The 20,173-nt window shown below is 37.4% G+C and overlaps 1 protein-coding gene across 1 annotated transcript; it reads right to left on the bottom strand.

Moving 5' to 3' along the window:
- Positions 1-17,003: 17,003 nt before the first annotated feature.
- Positions 17,004-17,470, bottom strand: LOC125098430 (proteasome assembly chaperone 4-like). The gene has a single exon (XM_047727254.1). The coding sequence runs from the start codon at positions 17,438-17,440 to the stop codon at positions 17,069-17,071; it is 372 nt and encodes a 123-aa protein (XP_047583210.1). The 5' UTR covers positions 17,441-17,470; the 3' UTR covers positions 17,004-17,068.
- Between the last annotated feature and the right edge of the window lie 2,703 nt (positions 17,471-20,173).

Below are 20,173 nucleotides of genomic sequence, written 5' to 3' on the forward strand. Positions count from 1 at the left end.
GTCATTGTGAGCTGCAGAGTGTTTATGTAAGTGAAGGCAAACACTCCCTTCTGAGTCTAACACAGAGCTCTCCAGCAGCCTAACAAGATTGCTGCCTTATGTGGGGAGCCATCCTGTGGTGGATAGTGTGGGAAAGGGAGGAAAAAAAGAAGTAGGAACAAGTTGAATGTGCTGAGGCAGAAACTAAATGTCTATTTTGGGCATATCCCACCATCAATCTTACCCTCCTGATGTTTTATCAACAGAGACAAGAAGGACATGTCTTCTGTTTCCAGCCACTCAAAAATGTGTTCATTACACCACAAAAATCAAGCACATTGGCGAAACAACTAGAAAGTATTTGTTTGGTATTCTTTTGTTTTAGAAAAGATGGTTTTTTGGTTTTTTTTTTCCCAATCTCTTTGTGAACTGATGTTTATGAAATGCTCTCATAGACATGCTTATCTGTCATCAATGGCCCCTAGAAAGAGGAGTTTCTGCCCTCTGAGTTTTTGTATTGCAGGGCATAAGGGAGAGTAGAAAAGAAGGTCATACTTCTTCCTCTAAAATGTCATAACCCAAGGGGCACCTGGGTGGCTCAGTGGGTTAAGCCACTGCCTTCGGCTCAGGTCATGATCTCAGGGTCCTGGGATCAAGTCCCGCATCGGGCGCTCTGCTCAGCGGGGAGCCTGCTTCCCTCTCTCTCTCTCTCTCTCTCTCTCTCTGCCTGCCTCTCTGCCTACTTGTGATCTGTCCCTAAAAAATAAATAAAATCTTAAAAAAATAAAATAAAATAAAATAAAATAAAATAAAATGTCATAACCCAAAATAATTATAAATAAATGTTTATGGTAACCAGGGAAAATGGACAGTAGTTCTGATCCCAGCAAACTGAATGGAGGATATATACCCTCCAAGCACAGAGCGGGTAAGGAAACATTAAAATAGAACACCTTCGGGCCCCTGGGTGGCTCAGTGGGTTAAAGCCTCTGCTTCCCTTCCTCTCTCTCTGCCTGCCTCTCTGTCTGTTTGTGATCTCTGTCAAATAAATGAATAAAATCTTTAAAAACAAAAAACAAAAGGGGCGCCTGGGTGCCTCAGTGGGTTAAAGCCTCTACCTTCGGCTCAGGTCATGATCCCAGGGTCCTGGGATCAAGCCCCGCATCAGGCTCTCTGCTCAGCAGGGAGCCTGCTTCCTCCTCTCTCTCTGCCTACTTGTGATCTCTCTCTCAAATAAATAAATAAAATCTTTAAAAGCAAAAAATAATGAATAAATAAATAAAATAGAACACCCTCCAGCTTCCCTCAACACAACTTCTGCATTTTGTTGTTTCTGAGATGAGAAAATGAGATTATCTTTTGGATCATCTCTGATCACTTCCTGTTGGTCTACAACAACAGCAGATCCCTTCTCAGTCTACTCCTCAAGGAATGGAAAGATCCCACCGTGGGCTTCCAGAGATCCAAGACACAGGCACAGCACTTGGAACCCTCCTTGTTTTCTTCCTGTCCGTTTTCACTGGCAGAACTTTTTTCCTTGACCAAAGCAGAGCTGCAAGTGAAAGCAGCTGCCCAAAGTGGAGGAAGTTCAAAGACCAGACAAGAAAGAGAAAGGAGGTGGGGGCCAAATGAGGAAAAGAACTGAGGACAGCAAGAAGATTCTTGGCAGCTCTGCCTCATACAAAAGTCTGAAACAGAAAACATACGGGGGACAGATGGACTGGTGGCAGCGGTGGGCAAAGTGATGAACCCATAGGCTTTCAAGTGACAACTGAATATTGTATTTCACATGGACTTGCAAACTTTTAATGCTCCCAGGGCAAGAAATATTTCAAAATATCCTCCTCCGAGCTTCTGGTGGCCGCTTTTCGGGTTCCCGTAATATACTCATTCATTCATGCTTCTGAATTGCGCTACAGATGAAAACCTATTTATAATTATGGCACTAATTTCTCCTTTTAATTTCATTACTTAGGGATTATGGAGAAAATATAGGTGTGGTTATTTTGGAATCTGATTTCAAAAGGTCCATTTAGAGGAATTAGTGTATCTCTAGTGTTTATTTTTTAACTACAGGGTTCTAGTGCTTCATTAGATATTAATATTTAATCCTGAAATTATTATAAAAGGATTACAGTTAGAATGTTCCAATTAGTTACTTTCTTTTGAAGAACTTAAAAGAAATAAAATAAATACAACTTATGAGACCTTTCGGAATACATTTTAAAAACACATTTAAAGAATATAGAAACACCCTACTGTATTTTAGGATTTATAGAAATTTTTTGTAATTAATTTTATATAGTTATGATTCAATGTTAATAATATATGAATTCTAGCATATTGGAATTCAAAAACAGATTGGGAAACTCAATGGACTGCAGATTCTGGGAGGAGACTTGTTTGAATATATTCACAAGTTCAAGCATCTACTTTTTTAGCACAAACATTTTCTATTGCTTCTTTAAAAAATATATTTACAAAGCAAGGATAACTGTGAAGTAGGACCTGCAAATGTTTGATCTATGTAGAAATTTCAGGAACGTAGCTGCAGAACAGTAAACACTTTCTACAGACTGACTGCCAAATCTACAAGTCTTTTCTTTCAGTCAACACTTTCCCACCATTCTCATTAACAACCAAATTGTTTTCAGATGCTGTGCTATAAGGGGTTTCCTTAGAAACCATTTGGTAAAAGACTGTGGCTTTCTTCCATAGAATCTCAAGCAGTGAAAAGGCAGATTTTCTGGCATAAATCAAACCCAATTTCTAGGGTTCACTAAACCCTTTCTCCTCAAAATAATGTTTTGTGACTTGATCTTAGCAGTTAATAGTACATGCAGGAGAGCTGGTGTGAACCAGTTTTGAATGAATTTTATTTTATTTCTTTTGTCATTCATTTGAAATCACTTCCAGGGCTTGTTATACCTTGATGAAGGTTTAACTGCACAACGGATGGACAAAATAGTACATCTTATTGTATATCAAAATCTGTATGTTTTTCCCCACCAACTCTGCCCAGGTGAATTAATCTTTTTATTGATAGGATACTACCATCTGTTCCAACTTCAGAGTTGTTCTTTCTTACAAATACACTTTAAAAAAAAAAGAAATTGGGCAACAAGGAAGTTTCTAATACAAATATATACCAATAATGTTTTAGGGAGTTTCTAGGTGCATACAAACTCATAAGAAATACAGTGAAAAGAAACATTTGTATCAATAATTATGTCTCAAGTGTAGACTTGGCAGAATACCTTAAATGGAAATCTAAAATTATTACTGACATGGGTTCATGATTTTCCATAACTCCGTACCTTTTGCACACATTGTTCTTTTTGCCAGCAATGTGCATCTGCCTCCCATACAAATCTTATTCCTCACTCAGACTCTCCTCAACCATCTCCTTATTCATTCATTCAGTAACTTTTTACTGAAAACTTACTATATGCTAGATGCTGGAGAGAACAAGATAATGCCCCTTCCTCATGGAGCTGATGGTTGAATCTGAATTGGTCATCCTTCCCTAACTTCAGACAGAGTTAACATCAGCCATTAACAAGTATCTAAGAGCACTTACTAAGTACTCGTTCTAGACACTTGCCGTATCATATTGCAATTATTTATTTGCAAATCTACTTCACCTATTTAACTACGAGCTCTTTGAGAAAAGAGCTTTTACATATTTTTGTACTCCCAATACCTAGCACAATTTTTGGAACACCATAGAAAAAAGGTAAATATTTTATTGAATAAATGACTAAAGTAAACTAAAATATGCTAGCTAATAAAACATGCTTTGTTGGTGCGCCTGGGTGGCTCAGTGGGTTGGGACCTCTGCCTTTGGCTCGGGTCGTGATCCCAGGGTCCTGGGATCGAGCCCCACGTCGGGCTCTCTGCTCAGCGGGAGCCTGATTCCCCCCTCTCTCTTTGCCTGCCTCTCTGCCTACTTGTGGTCTCTCTCTCTGTGTCAAATAAACAAATAAATAACATGCTTTCTTCTACTTGACAACCAACAGTAACATACCATAGGTTTATAAAAGTATTGGTCCTGATTTACTAAAATCTTCAGCCAATTGTTTTACAGAAGTGGAAGATGGGAATCTGAAAAATGGACAAACTGCTCTAAGAAGTTGGGCAACTAGAGATCTTGCCATATTACCAGGCAAATCTTTCCCAAGATTGACTTAATAAGCTTATAAGATGATCCACCTAAGTTCAAAAAATAATTCAAGATAGAGTTTGTTCTCTTAATCAGATGACATAAGTCTTATGGCAATTTGGTTTGAGGGTATTTGAATTAAAAAATTCAACTCTTTGTTTCCAAAGGCATCTCATTGGGAGTAAATGCCCCAAATCCCTACTTTAACCTATAAAGCCCTTTAAAGATCTAACACCCAGCCCCCCTCTCCAACCTCATCTCCTACCACTCCCCCTTATCCACATGCTCCTACCAGACTAACTCCTTGCTGTTCCTTGATATCCAACCTATTTTGCCTCAGCAACTTGGCACTTGCTCCTCCACTGTCTGGAAAGCTCTTCCTCACATACCTTGAAATCTCACTTCCTTCCTGCAGGTTTTTGCTCAAATGTCACTTTTTCAGTGGAGCTTTCCTTGACCTCACATCTCAAACAACAGGCCTACCCTCTCTGTACTCCCAAGCACTCCCTAATCCCCTTACTCTGCTCTAATTTCTTCATAATATTTACCACCACATAACATACTACATATTTACTCTTTTTTTTCTTTTGGTCAGTCTTCCTTAGTGAAATGTAAACACTACAGGGGTGCCTGGGTTAAAGCCTCTGCCTTCAGTTCAGGTCATGATCCCAGGGTCCTGGGATCGAGCCCCACGTCGGGCTCTCTGCTCAGTGGGGAGCCTGCTTCCCCCTCTCTCTGCCTGCCTCTCTGGCTCCTTGTGATCTCTCTCTCTCTCTCTCTCAATCTGTGTCAAATAAGTAAATAAAATCTTTAAAAAAAATAAATTTGTCAGATAAGCAATGAATACTTTCTAGTGTTCTTATCTTTCAAAAAAAAAAAAAAGTCATCTATCGGGGCGCATGGGTGGCTCAGTGGGTTAAAGCCTCTGCCTTCAGCTCAGGTCATGATCCCAGGGTCCTGGGATCAAGCCCCACATCAGGCTCTCTGCTCCTCGGGGAGCCTGCTTCCTCTTCTCTCTGCCTGCCTCTCTGCCTACTTGTGATCTTTGTCTGTCAAATAAATAAATAAAATCTTTAAAAAAAAATTAAAAAAAAATAAAAATAAAAAGTCAACTGTCCACATGTTATAAATAAAATCACATAATCACCTTTCTTTCCTTATGTCTGATAATTATCTAATACATCTCAAAATTCCCTGTAAAATATTAATGTATTTAGTTAAAAGTAACCAATTATCTGATTTGGGTTTATAGCAGATATTATCTTATAGTAGATTCTTCCAGAGGTGTAATAAAAAGCATAAAGGGCCTACTTCAAATTTATGATAAATAAAATTGGGAATATTTTATTAAGTAATTCTCCTAACAGTTATTAAGCTATCCCTTACCCATTATTATCCAGTTACTATCTTAGTTCTACTGATTTCTCTAAAAATTTTTCATAGCACTTTAGCCTCCTAAGCAAACTTAGACATGCATGTATACGCATGCATGTACACATGTACACACAGAAATCTTAATCAGACCCTACTTTTCAGCTTTACCTATGACATCATACAACATTTCACTCAAGTTATTTGGCTTTCTTTCCTGGTCCCCTAATTTTTTTTAAGTGGCAGAGTGTTTTACTTTGCCATCTAGTATTGCTTTTAATTTGAAACTGGCTTGGCATTCTCCCTCAATACTCATTAATACCCTTCAGGAACTCAGCTCTCACATACATTATAGCTGAAAATATTGAGACCATTAAACTTGGATTAGGTTAACAGCAGATATGTTGAGCCTTCAGCAACAAGGGCTAGAGGTACAGGGGAAGGTCTGGACTGGGACAGTGGTAAGATGACCAATTCATTCTGCTCTAGTTGGGATTTTCCCAGTTTGGCACTGAGATTCCCATGTCTCAGTAATCCCCTCAGTCCTAGGCAAGCCAAGACAGCTGGTCACCCTCATGGATGACAAGCTGAAGGAAACTGAACTGACAGGAGTTAGCGCAGCCCAGCAAGCTACTTCGAAAGGAATAGTAAGTGTGGATGTGGCTGTGAGAAGGGTCAGGCCAATGGAATCTACTTCAGTTGGTGAGGCAGGAACAGTGAGGCCTGTAGACAGACAGCAAGAACTGGAATGTAATAATCTGGTATTGGGTTAGTGTGACCTCATGGTATTTATGGAACACAAAATACAAAGCCTAGCCTAGGCTAGGAAAGCTAGCCTAGGCTCTGATAATCTGGTAATACTGATGGTAGTGAAATGCTCCCTGACCTGCTGGGAATGAGTTTGCTGTTGGAGAACTTCCAGTTGTATCTGCCAAATCAATGGAATACAGACATGGATGAAATTAAGACTCAAATGGGCACAGGGTTACATAGCTAAGAAGAGGCACAGCTAAAATTTAAACTTAGATCTTTCTGCCCCCAGGTCTGCTGCTTAGGCATTTAAATAAAGGTTATAATATAAATTTTATTCATAGAAATCCTTTTCTTATAGTAGCTGTGTCCATGTTAATCTCTGTTTTCTGGATTGTTAAATTCTATGAGGGTAAAGATTAGTCTTCATTTATCTTTGTATCCTTTAATTAGCAAAATACTCAGAAAAGAATAAACTTTTGATAAATGTGGTTAAATTAGGTAAAATTAAATGAGAGCACATTCTCACATGTCACCTTTACTCTTATTGGGTGTTTTTGCTTGCCTCATGGAATGTCCTTCAAATTCTATTCAACTGTCAAAGTCCAGCTTAAGTTCTAGAATCTTTAATTGAGGTCTTAGGGACCTCTCCCTTTTCTGAACTGTACTCCAGCATTTTATATTTTCATGTATTTGATTCTTATTATTCTCAAAGGTGTCACTAGCTCATTTGTACCTTTCACTATTATGCTTACAGTAGACAAAAAATCAACTCTGGTTACTTGAAATCCAGAAGAAAAAGTCTGTCAATAAATCTGTTCTTTTAATCAACAATTCAAAACAGGAATGAACATTCAAAACAGGAAAAGAATTCTAAACTTCCTAACAGCAACCAGACATTACTATAGTCTGGGTGTTGTTATTTAGTGTACAAAAGAATTCCTTTCGTCCTTTATGAGGAACTTAGCTTTACCACATCTGAAACATGGAGACTCAGTATATTGATAAGGTTGTTTTAAAAACGAAGAAATCATTTCCTTGTGAAAAGACGTTCTCAGCATTTTCTAAAAGAGAAAAATATTATTATACATTTTGTATCAATGCTGTTAAAAATAGAATACTTGCAATAAAAAATAATAAAAGTCCAATTACTGTTGAGGAGCTACACTGCAATAAACCTAGTTGTTAAAGTCACATTTATAGCCTCATTATTTCTAAGTGATCAACTGAAGGAAACAGATGAGACAACAAACACAGGAGAACTATACCACTTACTAAGTATAAAAGTAAATAATACTTTCTACTTTGAATCTTTTGCTTACATATTTTTGTTTCATAATCATCAAGATTCAGTATTACAAAAGGCTGGATTTTTTCCCCTCAACCCAAATCTTTAGCAAATCCTTTTTTTTCTCTGGGGCTGGGGAAACTTAGTTTATATAATTGACTTTTGGCAGCATCAGGTAGAACTATGAGGTAGGAGTCATACCAAAACGTGTTTCCTGATTCCCATTTTTAGTACCTAAAAAAAGCTATATGTTTTCCAGTTCAAGATTATAGTTCTGAGTGAATACTTCCAGAAGCTCATAATTTATCTGTGATATAGAATGATCATGCACTTAAAACACTGGTGGTAAAATGGGAGACTGAGTTACTGTGAAGCTAAGGAAGCACAAACTCCAAGGTTCCTTTGCACAGTCCCCTTCCAAGTCATCAAGACGGACTCCAACAATGAATTTAATGATCATCTACCTTTATACAATTTTTGAAGTAAAATATATGAATTACAATTTGTTAAGACCAATGTTTCTTTTCATTAGTGACTTCTTCAGCACCTTTCCTCATTTTAGGTGTGTCAGAGTGGCCACATGCAACTTGGGAACCAGCTAAGAGGATATTGGCTTAGGAATATATGTAGTTTGGATTTAGTGGGATAGGCTCATATGGGCTGCAGGGTTTTATGTATAAATAGATTATAATTATCCAAGCAAGTTCAAGACTGGGTTCTAGCAATACTCCATCACTCTGTGAATGGATTCATTCCTAAGCATGACATATGATGAGTCCAGAGGTCATCTTATGGTATGAAAGTATCTTATGATGCCTGGTACTGGGAGAATATAGCTAAGTCCAAAAGACATTTGAGAGAAGTTTTCTCAAATTAGACAACAATATTAAAAATTTAGAAGAATGGGGTGCCTAAGTGGCTCAGTCTGTTAAGTGTCTGACTCTTAATTTCAGTTCAGATCATGATCTCAGAGCTGTGGGATTGAGCCCTGCATTGGGCTCAGTGCTGGGCCTGCTTGAGATCCTCTCCCTCCACTGTCCCCTCGAACAAATAAATAAACAAAATAAATCTTTAAAAAAATTTAGAAGAATATTATTCATACCAAGTTTAATAGGGAGTTGTAAACTAAAAAAAAAAAAAAAAAAAAAAACTTTTCTTCTAACAATAATAAAAAATAGAACTTCTAATTCTACTCATAGAAGATTATGCCTTCCCACTGCAGCCAACTAAAAAAAACAGGACAGAATATGAGAAATGTGGCTTTCAAATGTTGCACAAAAGGCAGTGCAGAATTGTGATCTCTGAAGGAAGGATCATGAATTAGTAGTAGTGCCAAGCTATTTCCAGAATAGATGCCTATAAAAATGAGGTTTAAAGGCAATCATTGAAAGGATAAAGCCAATGTACTTAACTACACACTGGAACAAGTCCAGTGGTCTCTAAAGAAATGCAACAAAATCCAGTAGCCGACCATAAAATCCAGTACTCAACAGTAAAACTGACAAGGCCTAGCATCTTTAAAAGTATTAGGCATGCAAAGGAGTGACAGATTATTACCCATAATCAGTAGAAAAATTAATCAGTTAGAAACATACCAGAAACATAGACACAGATCAGGAGAAAATATTTACAAAAGACATATCAGATGGAAGACCATTATCCAAAATGTACAAAAAAACTCTTAAAACTCAACAATAAGGGGGCGCCTGGGTGGCTCAGTGGGTTAAGCCGCTGCCTTCGGCTCAGGTCATGATCTCAGGGTCCTGGGATCGAGTCCCGCATCGGGCTCTCTGCTCAGCAGGGAGCCTGCTTCCCTTCCTCTCTCTCTGCCTGCCTCTCTGCCTACTTGTGATCTCTGTCTGTCAAATAAATAAATAAAATCTTTAAAAAAAATAAAAATAAAAAAAAACCTCAACAATAAGAACACAAACAATCCAATTTTAAAATTGGCTAAACATCTAAATAGACACCTTGTTAAACAAAATAGATTTCAAATAAACATGTGAAAAGATGTTCCACATGATATGTTATCAGGAAAATGCAAATTAAAACAATGAGATACCACTATATACCTATGAGAATGAGAATGGCTGAAATACAGAACACTGACAACATCAAATGTTGGCAAGAAAGTGGAGCAACAGGAACTCTCATTCATTGCTGGTAGAAACACAAAATGATATAGCCACTCTGAAAGACAGTTTGAAGTTTTCTTACAAAATTAAATGTACTCTTAACATATGATCAGCAGTTGTGCTTCTTGGTATTTTACCCAATGGAATGAAAACTTACGTCTACAAAGAAATCCTGCCCACAAATGATTATTGCAGATTTATTCATAATTGCCAAAACTTGGAAGCAACCAAGGAGTGCTTCAGTAGGTGAATGGATAAATAAACTGTGATACACCTAGACGGTAGAATGAATTTTTCAGCCTTTAAAAGATATGAGCTATCAAGCCATGAAAAAACATGGAAGGATGCCAATTACTCAGTGAAAGAAACCAATCTGAAACAACTATGTACTGCATGATTCCAACTATATGACCTCCCAGAAAGGCAAAACTATGGAGATGATAAAAACATAGTTGCCAGGAGTTAGGGTTTAGGGAGGCATGAATGGGCGGAGCACAGAATCCACCCTTAATGGTGATACATGTCATTATACATTTGTCCAAACCTAAACAATGTACAACCCCAAGAATGTACCTTAATGTAAACTATGGACTCTGAGTGATAATGATGTGCCAGTGTAGGCTCACTGATTATAAAAAATGTACCACTTTAGTGGGGGATGTTGGTAATGGGGAGGCTATCCATGTGTGGGGGACATGAGGTATATGGGAAATCTCTCTACCTTTCACTCAGTTTTGCTGTGAACCTAAAACTGCTTTAAAAAGTAAAATCCATTTCAGAAAAAAAAAACAATTAAATCTAAACAAACAAACAAAGCATCAGTAACCTGTGGGACAATATCAAGCAATCTAAGTAATGTATAATCATAATCTTAGAAGGAAGGTTGTGGGACACAAAAATATTTGAAGAAATAATGACTGAAATGTGCCCAAATTTGATGAAACTATAAGCCAATAGATCCAAGAATCTCAGTAAGTTCAAGTAAAAGAAACATAAAGAAAATCAAACTAAGGTACATCACAGTCAAATTGCTGAAAACCAGTGATAAAAAGAAAATCTTAAATGCCCAGCAGAAAAGGACACATTGTATTCAGAGGGACAAAGAGAGTAAGTTTCTTATCAGAAGCCATTCAAACCAGAAGACAATGGAAAGACCAATTTAAAGTATGAAAGAGACTGTCGACATATAATTCTAAACCCAGCAAAAACATATTTTAAAAATGAAACACAGTTTTTTTTTAAGTGAACAAAAACAGAGAAAATTAATCACTAGTAGGCCAGTACAAAACTAAATGTAAAGGAAGGTCTTCAGACAGAGAAAAATGATAACAGATAGAAATTTGGAACTACATCATGAAATGGTAAGTGCCAGAAATGGCAAATATGTGGACAAATATAAAAGACAATTTAACTCACTTTTAATCTCTTCAAAAGATAATTGTCTGCTTATATTTATAGTAATATAATAACGTTTATAAGACATATAGAATTAAAATGTATGACAATAAGGGTATAAAAGATAGGGAGGAATGTTATTGTATTATTTGGAGGTAGACTGTGGTAAGTTAAAGATATATACTAAAAAACTTAAAAGAACAACTAAAAAAATAAAATGAAACCAGCCAATTAGTGGAGGTTAAAGAATTAATTTTTTAAAAGCAAAAAAAAAAAAAAAAAAAAAAAGAGAGAGAGAAAGAAAAAGAAGGGAAATTAGATAGGATAAATACAAAATAAATAGTAAGATGGTAGATATAAACTAAGTAGCATTAATAATTACATTAAAGGTAATGATCTAAACACTAACATAGATGTCAGACTGGCTTTTTTTTTTTTTAAGGATCTAGCTATGTGCTGTCTACAGGAAATTCACTTTAAATATATAGATAGAAATAGAGATAGAGATAGGCTAAAAGTAAAAGGATGGAAAAATATATACTCTGAAAATACTACTCAAAAGAAAGGTGTAAGAGCTACATTACTAGTAAGGACATTGAATCAGTAATCAAAAAGCTCTCAACAAAGAAAATTCCAGAACCAGATGGCTTTACTTGTGAACTCTATCAAACATTTATAGAATAATTTATACCAATCTTTCTCAAATTCCTCCCTAAAACTGAAGAGGAAGGAACACTTCCAAACTCATTTTACCAACCCAGCCTGACCCTGATACCCAAATCAGACAATGATACAAGAAAAGAAAATTCTAGGCCAATATCCCTGATAAACATAAGGGTAAAAATCCTCAATAGAACATTAGCAAACTGAATTAAAGAATATATTAAAAGGATCATATACCATAATCAAGTGGGTTTTATTCCTGGGATGCAAGGAAGCTTCAACATTCTCAAATCAATCAATGTGATACACCACATTAACAAAATGGAGGATAAAGACCATATGATCATTCATATGATTCTATTCAGTAGATGTAGAACAAATATTTGACAAAATCGAACATCTATTCATGATAAAAAATCTCAACAAAGTGGGTATAGAGGGAGTATAACTCAACATAATAAAGGCCATATATGACAAGTTTATAGCTAACATTACACTTAATGTTGGAAGCTGGAAGCTTTTCCTCTGAAATTAGGAACAAGACAAGGATGCCCATTCCCACCACTTTTATTCAGCACATTACTGGAAGTCCTAGCTAGAGCAACTAGACAAGAAAAAGAAATAAAAAGCATCCAATTCAGAAAGGAAGATGTAAAATTGTCTCTATTTGCAGGTGACATGATATTATATATAGAAAACCCTAATGACTCCACCAAAAGCTGTTAAAACTTATAAACAAATAAAGAAAAATTGCAGAAAATATAATCCATACAAAAAAATCAGTTTTGTTTCTATACAAAAATAATGAACTATCAGAAAGAGAAATTAAGGAAACAATCATATTTATAATGGCATTATGATGAATAAAATACCTATAAATAAATTTATCCAAAGAGGTAAAAGACCTATATTCTGAGAACTATAAGACTTGATGAAAAGGAATGACAAAAACACAAATAAATGAAAGATATTCTGTGCTCATGGCTGAAAAAAATTAGTATCGTTAAAATGTCCATACCACTCAGAGTAATCTACAGATTCAATGCAATCCCTATCAAAATTTTAATTTTTTCACAGAAATAGAACAAACAATCCTAAAATTCATATGGAACCACAAAGGACCCCAAATAACCAAACCAATCTAGAGAAAGAAGAACAAAGCTGGAAACATCACACTTCCAGATTTCAAACTGTTTTACAAAGCCATCATAATCAAAGCAGTACAGTATTACCATAAAAGCAGACACATAGATTAATGGAACAGAATAGAAACTTCAGAAGTGAACTCATGTGTAACTACAAAAGAGTTAAGAATATACAATGGGGAAAGGATAGTCTTTTCAATAAATGAAAACCAGACAGTCACATGTAAAAGAATAAAACTTGACACCTATACAAAAAACAAATTGTCCAATTAAGAAATGGATAGAAGACCTGAATATACACTTTTCCAGAGAAGACATCCAGATGACTAACAGACACATGAAAAGATGCTCAACAAACAGACACGTGAAAAGATACTCAACATCACTCATCATCAGGGAAATACAAATCAAAACCACCATGAGATACTACCTACACCTGTCAGAATGGCTAAAATTAACAACACAGGAAATGACTGTTGTTGGTGATGTAGAGAAAGGGGAACCCTCTTACACTGTTGGTGGGAAGACAAACTGGTGCAGCCACTCTGGAGAACAGTATGGAAGTTCCTCAAAACAGTTAAAAATAGAACGACCTTACCATCCAGCAATTGCACTACTAGGTATTTACCAAAGGTTACAAAAATACAGATTTGAATGAGTATATGCATCTGATGTTTATAGCAGCATTATGAACAATAGTTAAGCTATGGAGAGAGCCCAAATGTTCATTGATTGGTGAATGGATAAAGAAGATATGGGGATGTGCGTGTGTGTATGTGTGTGTGTGTGTGTGTGTGATGGAGTATTACTCAGCCATCAAGAAGAATGAACTCTTGCCATTTGCAACAACATGGTTGGAGCTACAGTGTATTATGTTGGTAAAATAAGTTAGAGAAAGACAAATACCATGTGATTTCATATTGCCTCATATGCGGTATTAAGAAACAAAACAAATAAACATATGAGAATGGAGGAAAAAGGGAAAACCAAGAGAGAGAGAGGGAAATCAACCATAAGAGACTCTTAACAACAGAGGAAAAACTGAGTGCTGATGGTGGGAAGTGGGTGGGGAATGGGCTAGATGAGTGATGGGTATTAGGAGAGCATTTGTTGTGATGAGCACTGGGTGTTGTATGTATGGGATGAATCACTGAATTCTACTCTTGAAACTGGTATTTCACTGTATGTTAACTAAGTAGAATTCAAATAAAAACTAAAAAACAAAAAACATGGAATTCATAGAAGGGAGAATAGGTCTTGGGGATCAGGATTTGGGAAATGGTCTGCTTGAAGCACAGACCAAGACCTTGAGTGGTGGAAAGATGTGCTAAGCAAAGCTTGGAGGGTGAGGTGACATGAACTAAGCAGTGGAGAATACCTATGATTTAGACACTGGTGAGGAAAGAGTACTCCAGGAGGAGGTAACTGCTAGAACAGAAGTAAGGGGGAGGAGGTGAGAGCACTTACAGGGAAATCTAGAGCAGCAATTCTCTGTTGCCAAGTAGGGGAGGCCAATATCAATGCATTTCTGGTCTTTGTGTCTCAGAGAAGAAATTTCATGAAATATATTCTCAACGTACCCCTTCTTGATGTACTGAAGTTGTAGACACCTTGGAAGATAACTACGAGATTGTTAAAGCCAAGGCAAGTAAAGGAGTACATTATGTTTCCTATTCTGTACCTTATACTTATTTCTAAAGCATCAATTACTTTGGGCTGTTAATGACAGAAGCTATAAAGCTATAATAAAACCAGTACAAAGGAACAATAGCAACTGTATACCTATATTACACCATACACAAAAATCAACTCAAAATGCATTAGAGACTTGCCTGTAAGACCTGAAACTTTGTAAAACGGTCCTTCAAGAAGAAAACATGCCTCTTGACACTGGTCTTGGCAATTATTTTTTAGATTTGACACCAAAAGCAAAGACAAAGAAAGCAAAAATAGATGAGTAGGGCTATATCAAACTAAAAATTTCTGCACAGCAAAGGAAACCATCAACAAAATGAGAAGGCAACCTACAGATGGGAAAAAATATTTGCAAATCATATGTCTTATAAGGAGTTAATATCCAAACTGTATAAAGAACTTGTACAACTCAATAGCAAACAGTCTGATCTAAGAATGGGCAGAGGAATTGAACAGACATTTTTCCAAAGAAGACATACAAATAGCTACTAAGTATATGAAAAGGTTCTCAAAATCACTACTCATCAGGGAAATGCAAATCAAAACCACAGTGAGCCATCACCTCACACCTGTTAGAGTGGCTGTCATCAAATAGGAAAGAGATAACAAGTGTTGGCAAAACTGTGGAGAAAAAGTCAGAGGGGAGGTGGGTAAGGGAATGGGCAAATGGGCAAAGGGGGAGTGGAAGATACAGGCTTCCAGTTATGGAACAAATAAGTCATCAGAAGAAAAGGCATAGCATAGAGAATACAGTCAATGATACTGTAATAGCGTATGGTGACGGATGGTAACTACACTTGTGGTGAACATAGCATAAGTTACAGAAATGTTGAATCACTAAGTTGTACACCTGAAACTAATGTAACATAGTGTGTCAACTACACTAAAAAAGAGAAAGTGGAGAAAAAGAAACCCTTTTGCATTTTTGGTGGGAATGTAAATTGGTGCAGCCACTATGGAAAACAACATGGGGAAAAAAAAAACCTAAAAATAAAATCCAACATTCCTATTTCCGGGTAATATGTAAAGGAAATGAAAAAAGGATCCCGAAGAGATATCTGCACTATCATATTCATTGCAGCATTAATTCCAATAGACAAGATATGGAAACAGCCTGAGTGTCCATCCATAGATGAATAGATAAAGAAGATATGGTATGTATGTACAATGGAGTATTATTCAGTCATAAGAAAAAAAGAGATTCCTGCCATTTGAGACAGCATGGATACACCATGAGGGCATTATGCTATGTGATCAAGATAGAGAAATACAAATACTGAATGGTTTCACTTACATGTGGAATCTTATGGAAAAAAAAAAAAAAGTCAAAGTCATATAAGTAGAGATAGAAAAGTGTTTGCTGGGAATAGAGCCTGGGGGAAATAGGTAGAGGCTGGCAAAATGGTACTCGCTTTCGGCTGTAAGATAAATGAAGTCTGAGCATCAAATGTATAACATGGTGACTGTAGTTGATAACACTATATGACAAAACTGAAATTTCCTAAGAAAGGGGAACTTAAATTTTCTCACCAAAAAAACATCTAAAAGAGAAATGCTTGATGTGATGGATGTGTTAATTACCTAGATGGTGAAATCACTTCACAATGTATATGTACGCCAAATCACCACAATACACATTTTAAATATCTTACAAGTTCATAAGTCTATGATACCTCAATAAAGCTGAAATTTAAAAATTATTATAGGCTAATACACAAAAATGCATGTAATCTTTTTATTTATTTTTTAAAAGATTTTATTTATTTATATGATAGAGAGATCACAAGTAGCAGAGCAGCAGGCAGAGAGAGAGGGGGAAGCAGTCTCCCCGCTGAGCAGAGAGCCCGATGCGAGGCTCGATCCCACGACCCTGAGATGATGTCCTGAGCTGAAGGCAGAGGTTTAACCCACTGGGCCACCCAGGCACCCCTCTTTTTATTTTTTTAAAGATTTTTATTTATGTATTTGACAGAGAAAGCACAGCAGTGGGAGCAGCAGACAGATAGAGGCAGAGGGAGAAGCAGGCTCCTCCCTCAGCGGGAAGCCTAATATGGGACTCAATCCCAGGATTCTGGGACCATGACCTGAGCTGAAGGCAGAGGCTTAATGACTGAGCACCCAGGTACCCCAACATGTAATCTTTTAAGAAAAGAGCCTGCTATAAAGGATCCACTGGGTAACCTGCTGCTCTCTCCTGAGCGGTCATTTCTTTATCTGATAAAGACCACAAACAGATGGCCTTAAAGGTCCCTACAACTCTAAATGGCTAATGTTTATGAGCCATAATACAATTAAATATAAACCATATGTTATCTCGAGATATTGTATTCTGTTAAATTTTTTATTTAAATCTATTGTTATTTAACAAAATCCAACAGTGTAAACAGTGTAAAAATATTCTTTTTTTTTTTTTTTTTTGGAATTCAATCCCTTTATTTCAATGTATATTGTACATAAGTTACAAATCCTCACTTCTGCCACTCTGCTAGAACTTTTCCGGAAAAGCCTCCATTTCTTCCTTGATCCTGTTTTCTACCAGTAATGCGAAGTTACTGTCTGTGTTTTGAAGGTTATAGCTGACAAACACCTGTTTCTTGGTCTTCCTGGCTAAGCGCTGTGCAAGGCCAGTAGAGGTGGTGTCAGAAGTGTCTCCGAGGAGGGAGGTAGACACAGGGATGGAATCGTAGCGGTTGCACATGGCCACGGCGAGGTTGCGCAGGTGCGGCCTGGCTCCCACCCACAGGAACAGCGAGTCCGTCAGCCGCATGACATGGAAGTGGACGAGCTGCTCCCACAGCCTCGCGCTGAAGTTGTGCAAGGAGACCTCCCCGCCCGCGGCGGCCGGCGGCCCCTCCATGCCGGCCCGCACGCCGCCAGTGTAAAAATATTCTAATGAGAAATAGTGTTTTATTCAATTCTAGTCACAAAAAAAAAAAAAAAGAAAAAAAGAAAACAAAAAGCTGGGCAAATTTGTACAATAAAAAGTTAGAAAGGAAATTTCTACAAATAAATGTACACTGTGAATACATTTAGTCTCCAAAGATGTTTATTTATTCATTGATCTGCAGAAAGGAATAAAACCAAATCAAGATTCACAGTCTTTTTAATATCAGGAAACTTCATTTATTTAAGCTCTCCCCCTCTCTTAGAGGATTCCCCCAAAAGGTGATATCACATTGAATCCAACCACGTAGAGGAAAAACCCAAAATAACACTTTAACATCATCAAAGCTTTGAACTCCACGTGCCATCACAGACATACACCTCTCGTTCTTGGCCAGGATCGAACCCCATGGACACCTTTATTAAAATAACCAGGTTTTTTTTAGGGCGCTTACGCTTAATATAAGGTTCCAATCCTGGCGTACCTAAAAAGAGAATCCCTGTTAGAAAACTAGAAAACATAATTTGAATTCAAACTTGTTGGTTACATTCAATTTTAATTATAGGCGATTCTTTTGACTTGCTTGGAAAACAGAATCTCTTTGAGAAGTATGTAACTGACATCTTCAATGTGAAATCATACAGAACAAAAAACAATGTAACACAGCGGATACTATTTTAAAGAATGTATGATTAATAACAGTCATTTGTTTCTCAGTCTCTTACTGCAACTGCAAAATAGTTTGTCCTCTTATCTCAGAGGAACAGTCGTCCTGATTCCCCTCCAGCTAACGCCCCACCACTGTATTGATGACCTTCCCTAAAAACTGCACTGAAGCTTTAGAGCTTTATCTGTATCTGTATCTGTATCTGTATCTTCATTTCCAAATCTATCTCTGTTTCTCTGTAATATATCACCACATCTATCTTTCTCAAGGCAGTTTTTGCCTCAAATTGCACTTCTATTTTTCTTTTACTAAGAAATTTCCAGGGAGGGGAAAAAGCTGTTTCCACGTTAAGAGCTCACTAACTCGTTTCTCGGGGCCTTGCCGTGTAGCTTCCTCCTCACTACATCTCTCAGGGAACTAAAATCCTTTATACTGGGTTGAATAGTATCCCTTCCCCCTCAAACTTATGCCCCCCTAGAACCTGCCAGTGGAACTGTATTCGAAAATGGGTCTTTGCAGATGTAACCAAGTTATGATGAGACCATACTAGAATAGAGTGGGTCTTAATCCAATGGCTGATGTCTTCATAAGAAGAGGGAAATTTGAACACAGAGACACAAAGGAGTCAGAAATTAAAATGATGCAGTTATAAGTGAAGGAATGTCAAGGACTGCCAGTAACCACCAGAAACTAGAAGAGGCAAGGAAGCCTTCTTCCTTAGAGCCTCAGGAGGGAGCACAGCTCTGCTGACACCTTGATTTTGGGCTTCCGTCCTACAAAACAGTGACCGAGTAAGTTTCCCTTGTGTTGAGCCACCCAGTTTGTGGAATGTTGTTAACTCGGAAACTAATACACCCTCCTAATCACAAAATCCAATTGTCCCTTCCTATTCCTCATTTCCCTTGGTTTAAGGAAGGCTTAGCTGTACCTTTTATGGTAAAATTCCTTCACTGTTTAAAGGCTCATTATCATCCTCATGAGCTCCTTTCTCTCCTTTTTTATCTTTTTGCAGGCTTTCTCCAAAACTCTTTTTCTTTTTCATTCCTTCTTCTCTAGGCCACTCCTGCTCTCGTGATTTCAACTACTGCATCAATATAGGTGCTTCCAAACCAAAATCTTCAACTCCGACCTATCTTTAGAGCTTTAAATCCTATGTTTTCAACAACGGTGATTTTTAAATTCTGTACTTTGTCTTATTTTGTTTGTTACAGGCAGTGTTCTAGTAAAAGTGCATAGCCACTTATATGTGCTAAGCACTTTACATAGACTAACTTGCTAATATTCACAACAACCTTATGAAGCCATTACTATTATTATACACTTATAGTAGCCATTACTATCATTGAGATGAGAGAGCTGTATGAGGCACTGAGTGGTTACATAACTTGTCCAAGGCCCTGCACTAAGTTGTGGAGCTGGGGTACAGACCTACACAATTCACACCAGGCAGTGACTCTTAAGCATCCAGGCAACTTGGACTTCTTTGAGAATTTGCCGAAAACTGTGCTCATTCTCCACAGGAAAATTGTTTCCCATAAAATTTTAGAGAGTTCAGGCATCTCTTAGAAGTCCACTTATGGGGGCTCCTGGGTGGCTCAGTTGGTTGATTTTGGCTTGGATCCTGACCTCAGGGTTGTGAGATAAAGCCCCATATCGGGCTCCGTGCTAAGTGTGGAGCCTGCTTGAGATTCTCTCTCTCCTTCTCCCTCTGCCTCTCCCCCCACCACTTGCTCTCATTCTCTCTTAAAAAAAAAAAAAAAAAAGAGGGGTGCCTGGGTGGCTCGGTCGTTGAGCGTCTGCCTTCAGCTCAGGTCATGATCCCAGGGTCCTGGGATCGAGCCCCACACCAGGCTCTCTGCTCATAAGGAAGCCTGCTTCTCCCTCTCCTACTCCCCCTGCTTGTGTTCCCGCTCTCGCTTTGTCTCTCTCTGTCAAATAAATAAATAAAATCTTAAAAAAAAAAAAAAAAAGAAGTCCATGTATGGCTCTCAAGCTAAGAACGTCTGTATTGGAAAAAACTGAATTATCACAAACATACT

Source organism: Lutra lutra, chromosome 4 (assembly GCF_902655055.1).
Source record: "Lutra lutra chromosome 4, mLutLut1.2, whole genome shotgun sequence".
In the NCBI taxonomy this organism is placed as follows: Eukaryota; Metazoa; Chordata; class Mammalia; order Carnivora; family Mustelidae; genus Lutra; species Lutra lutra.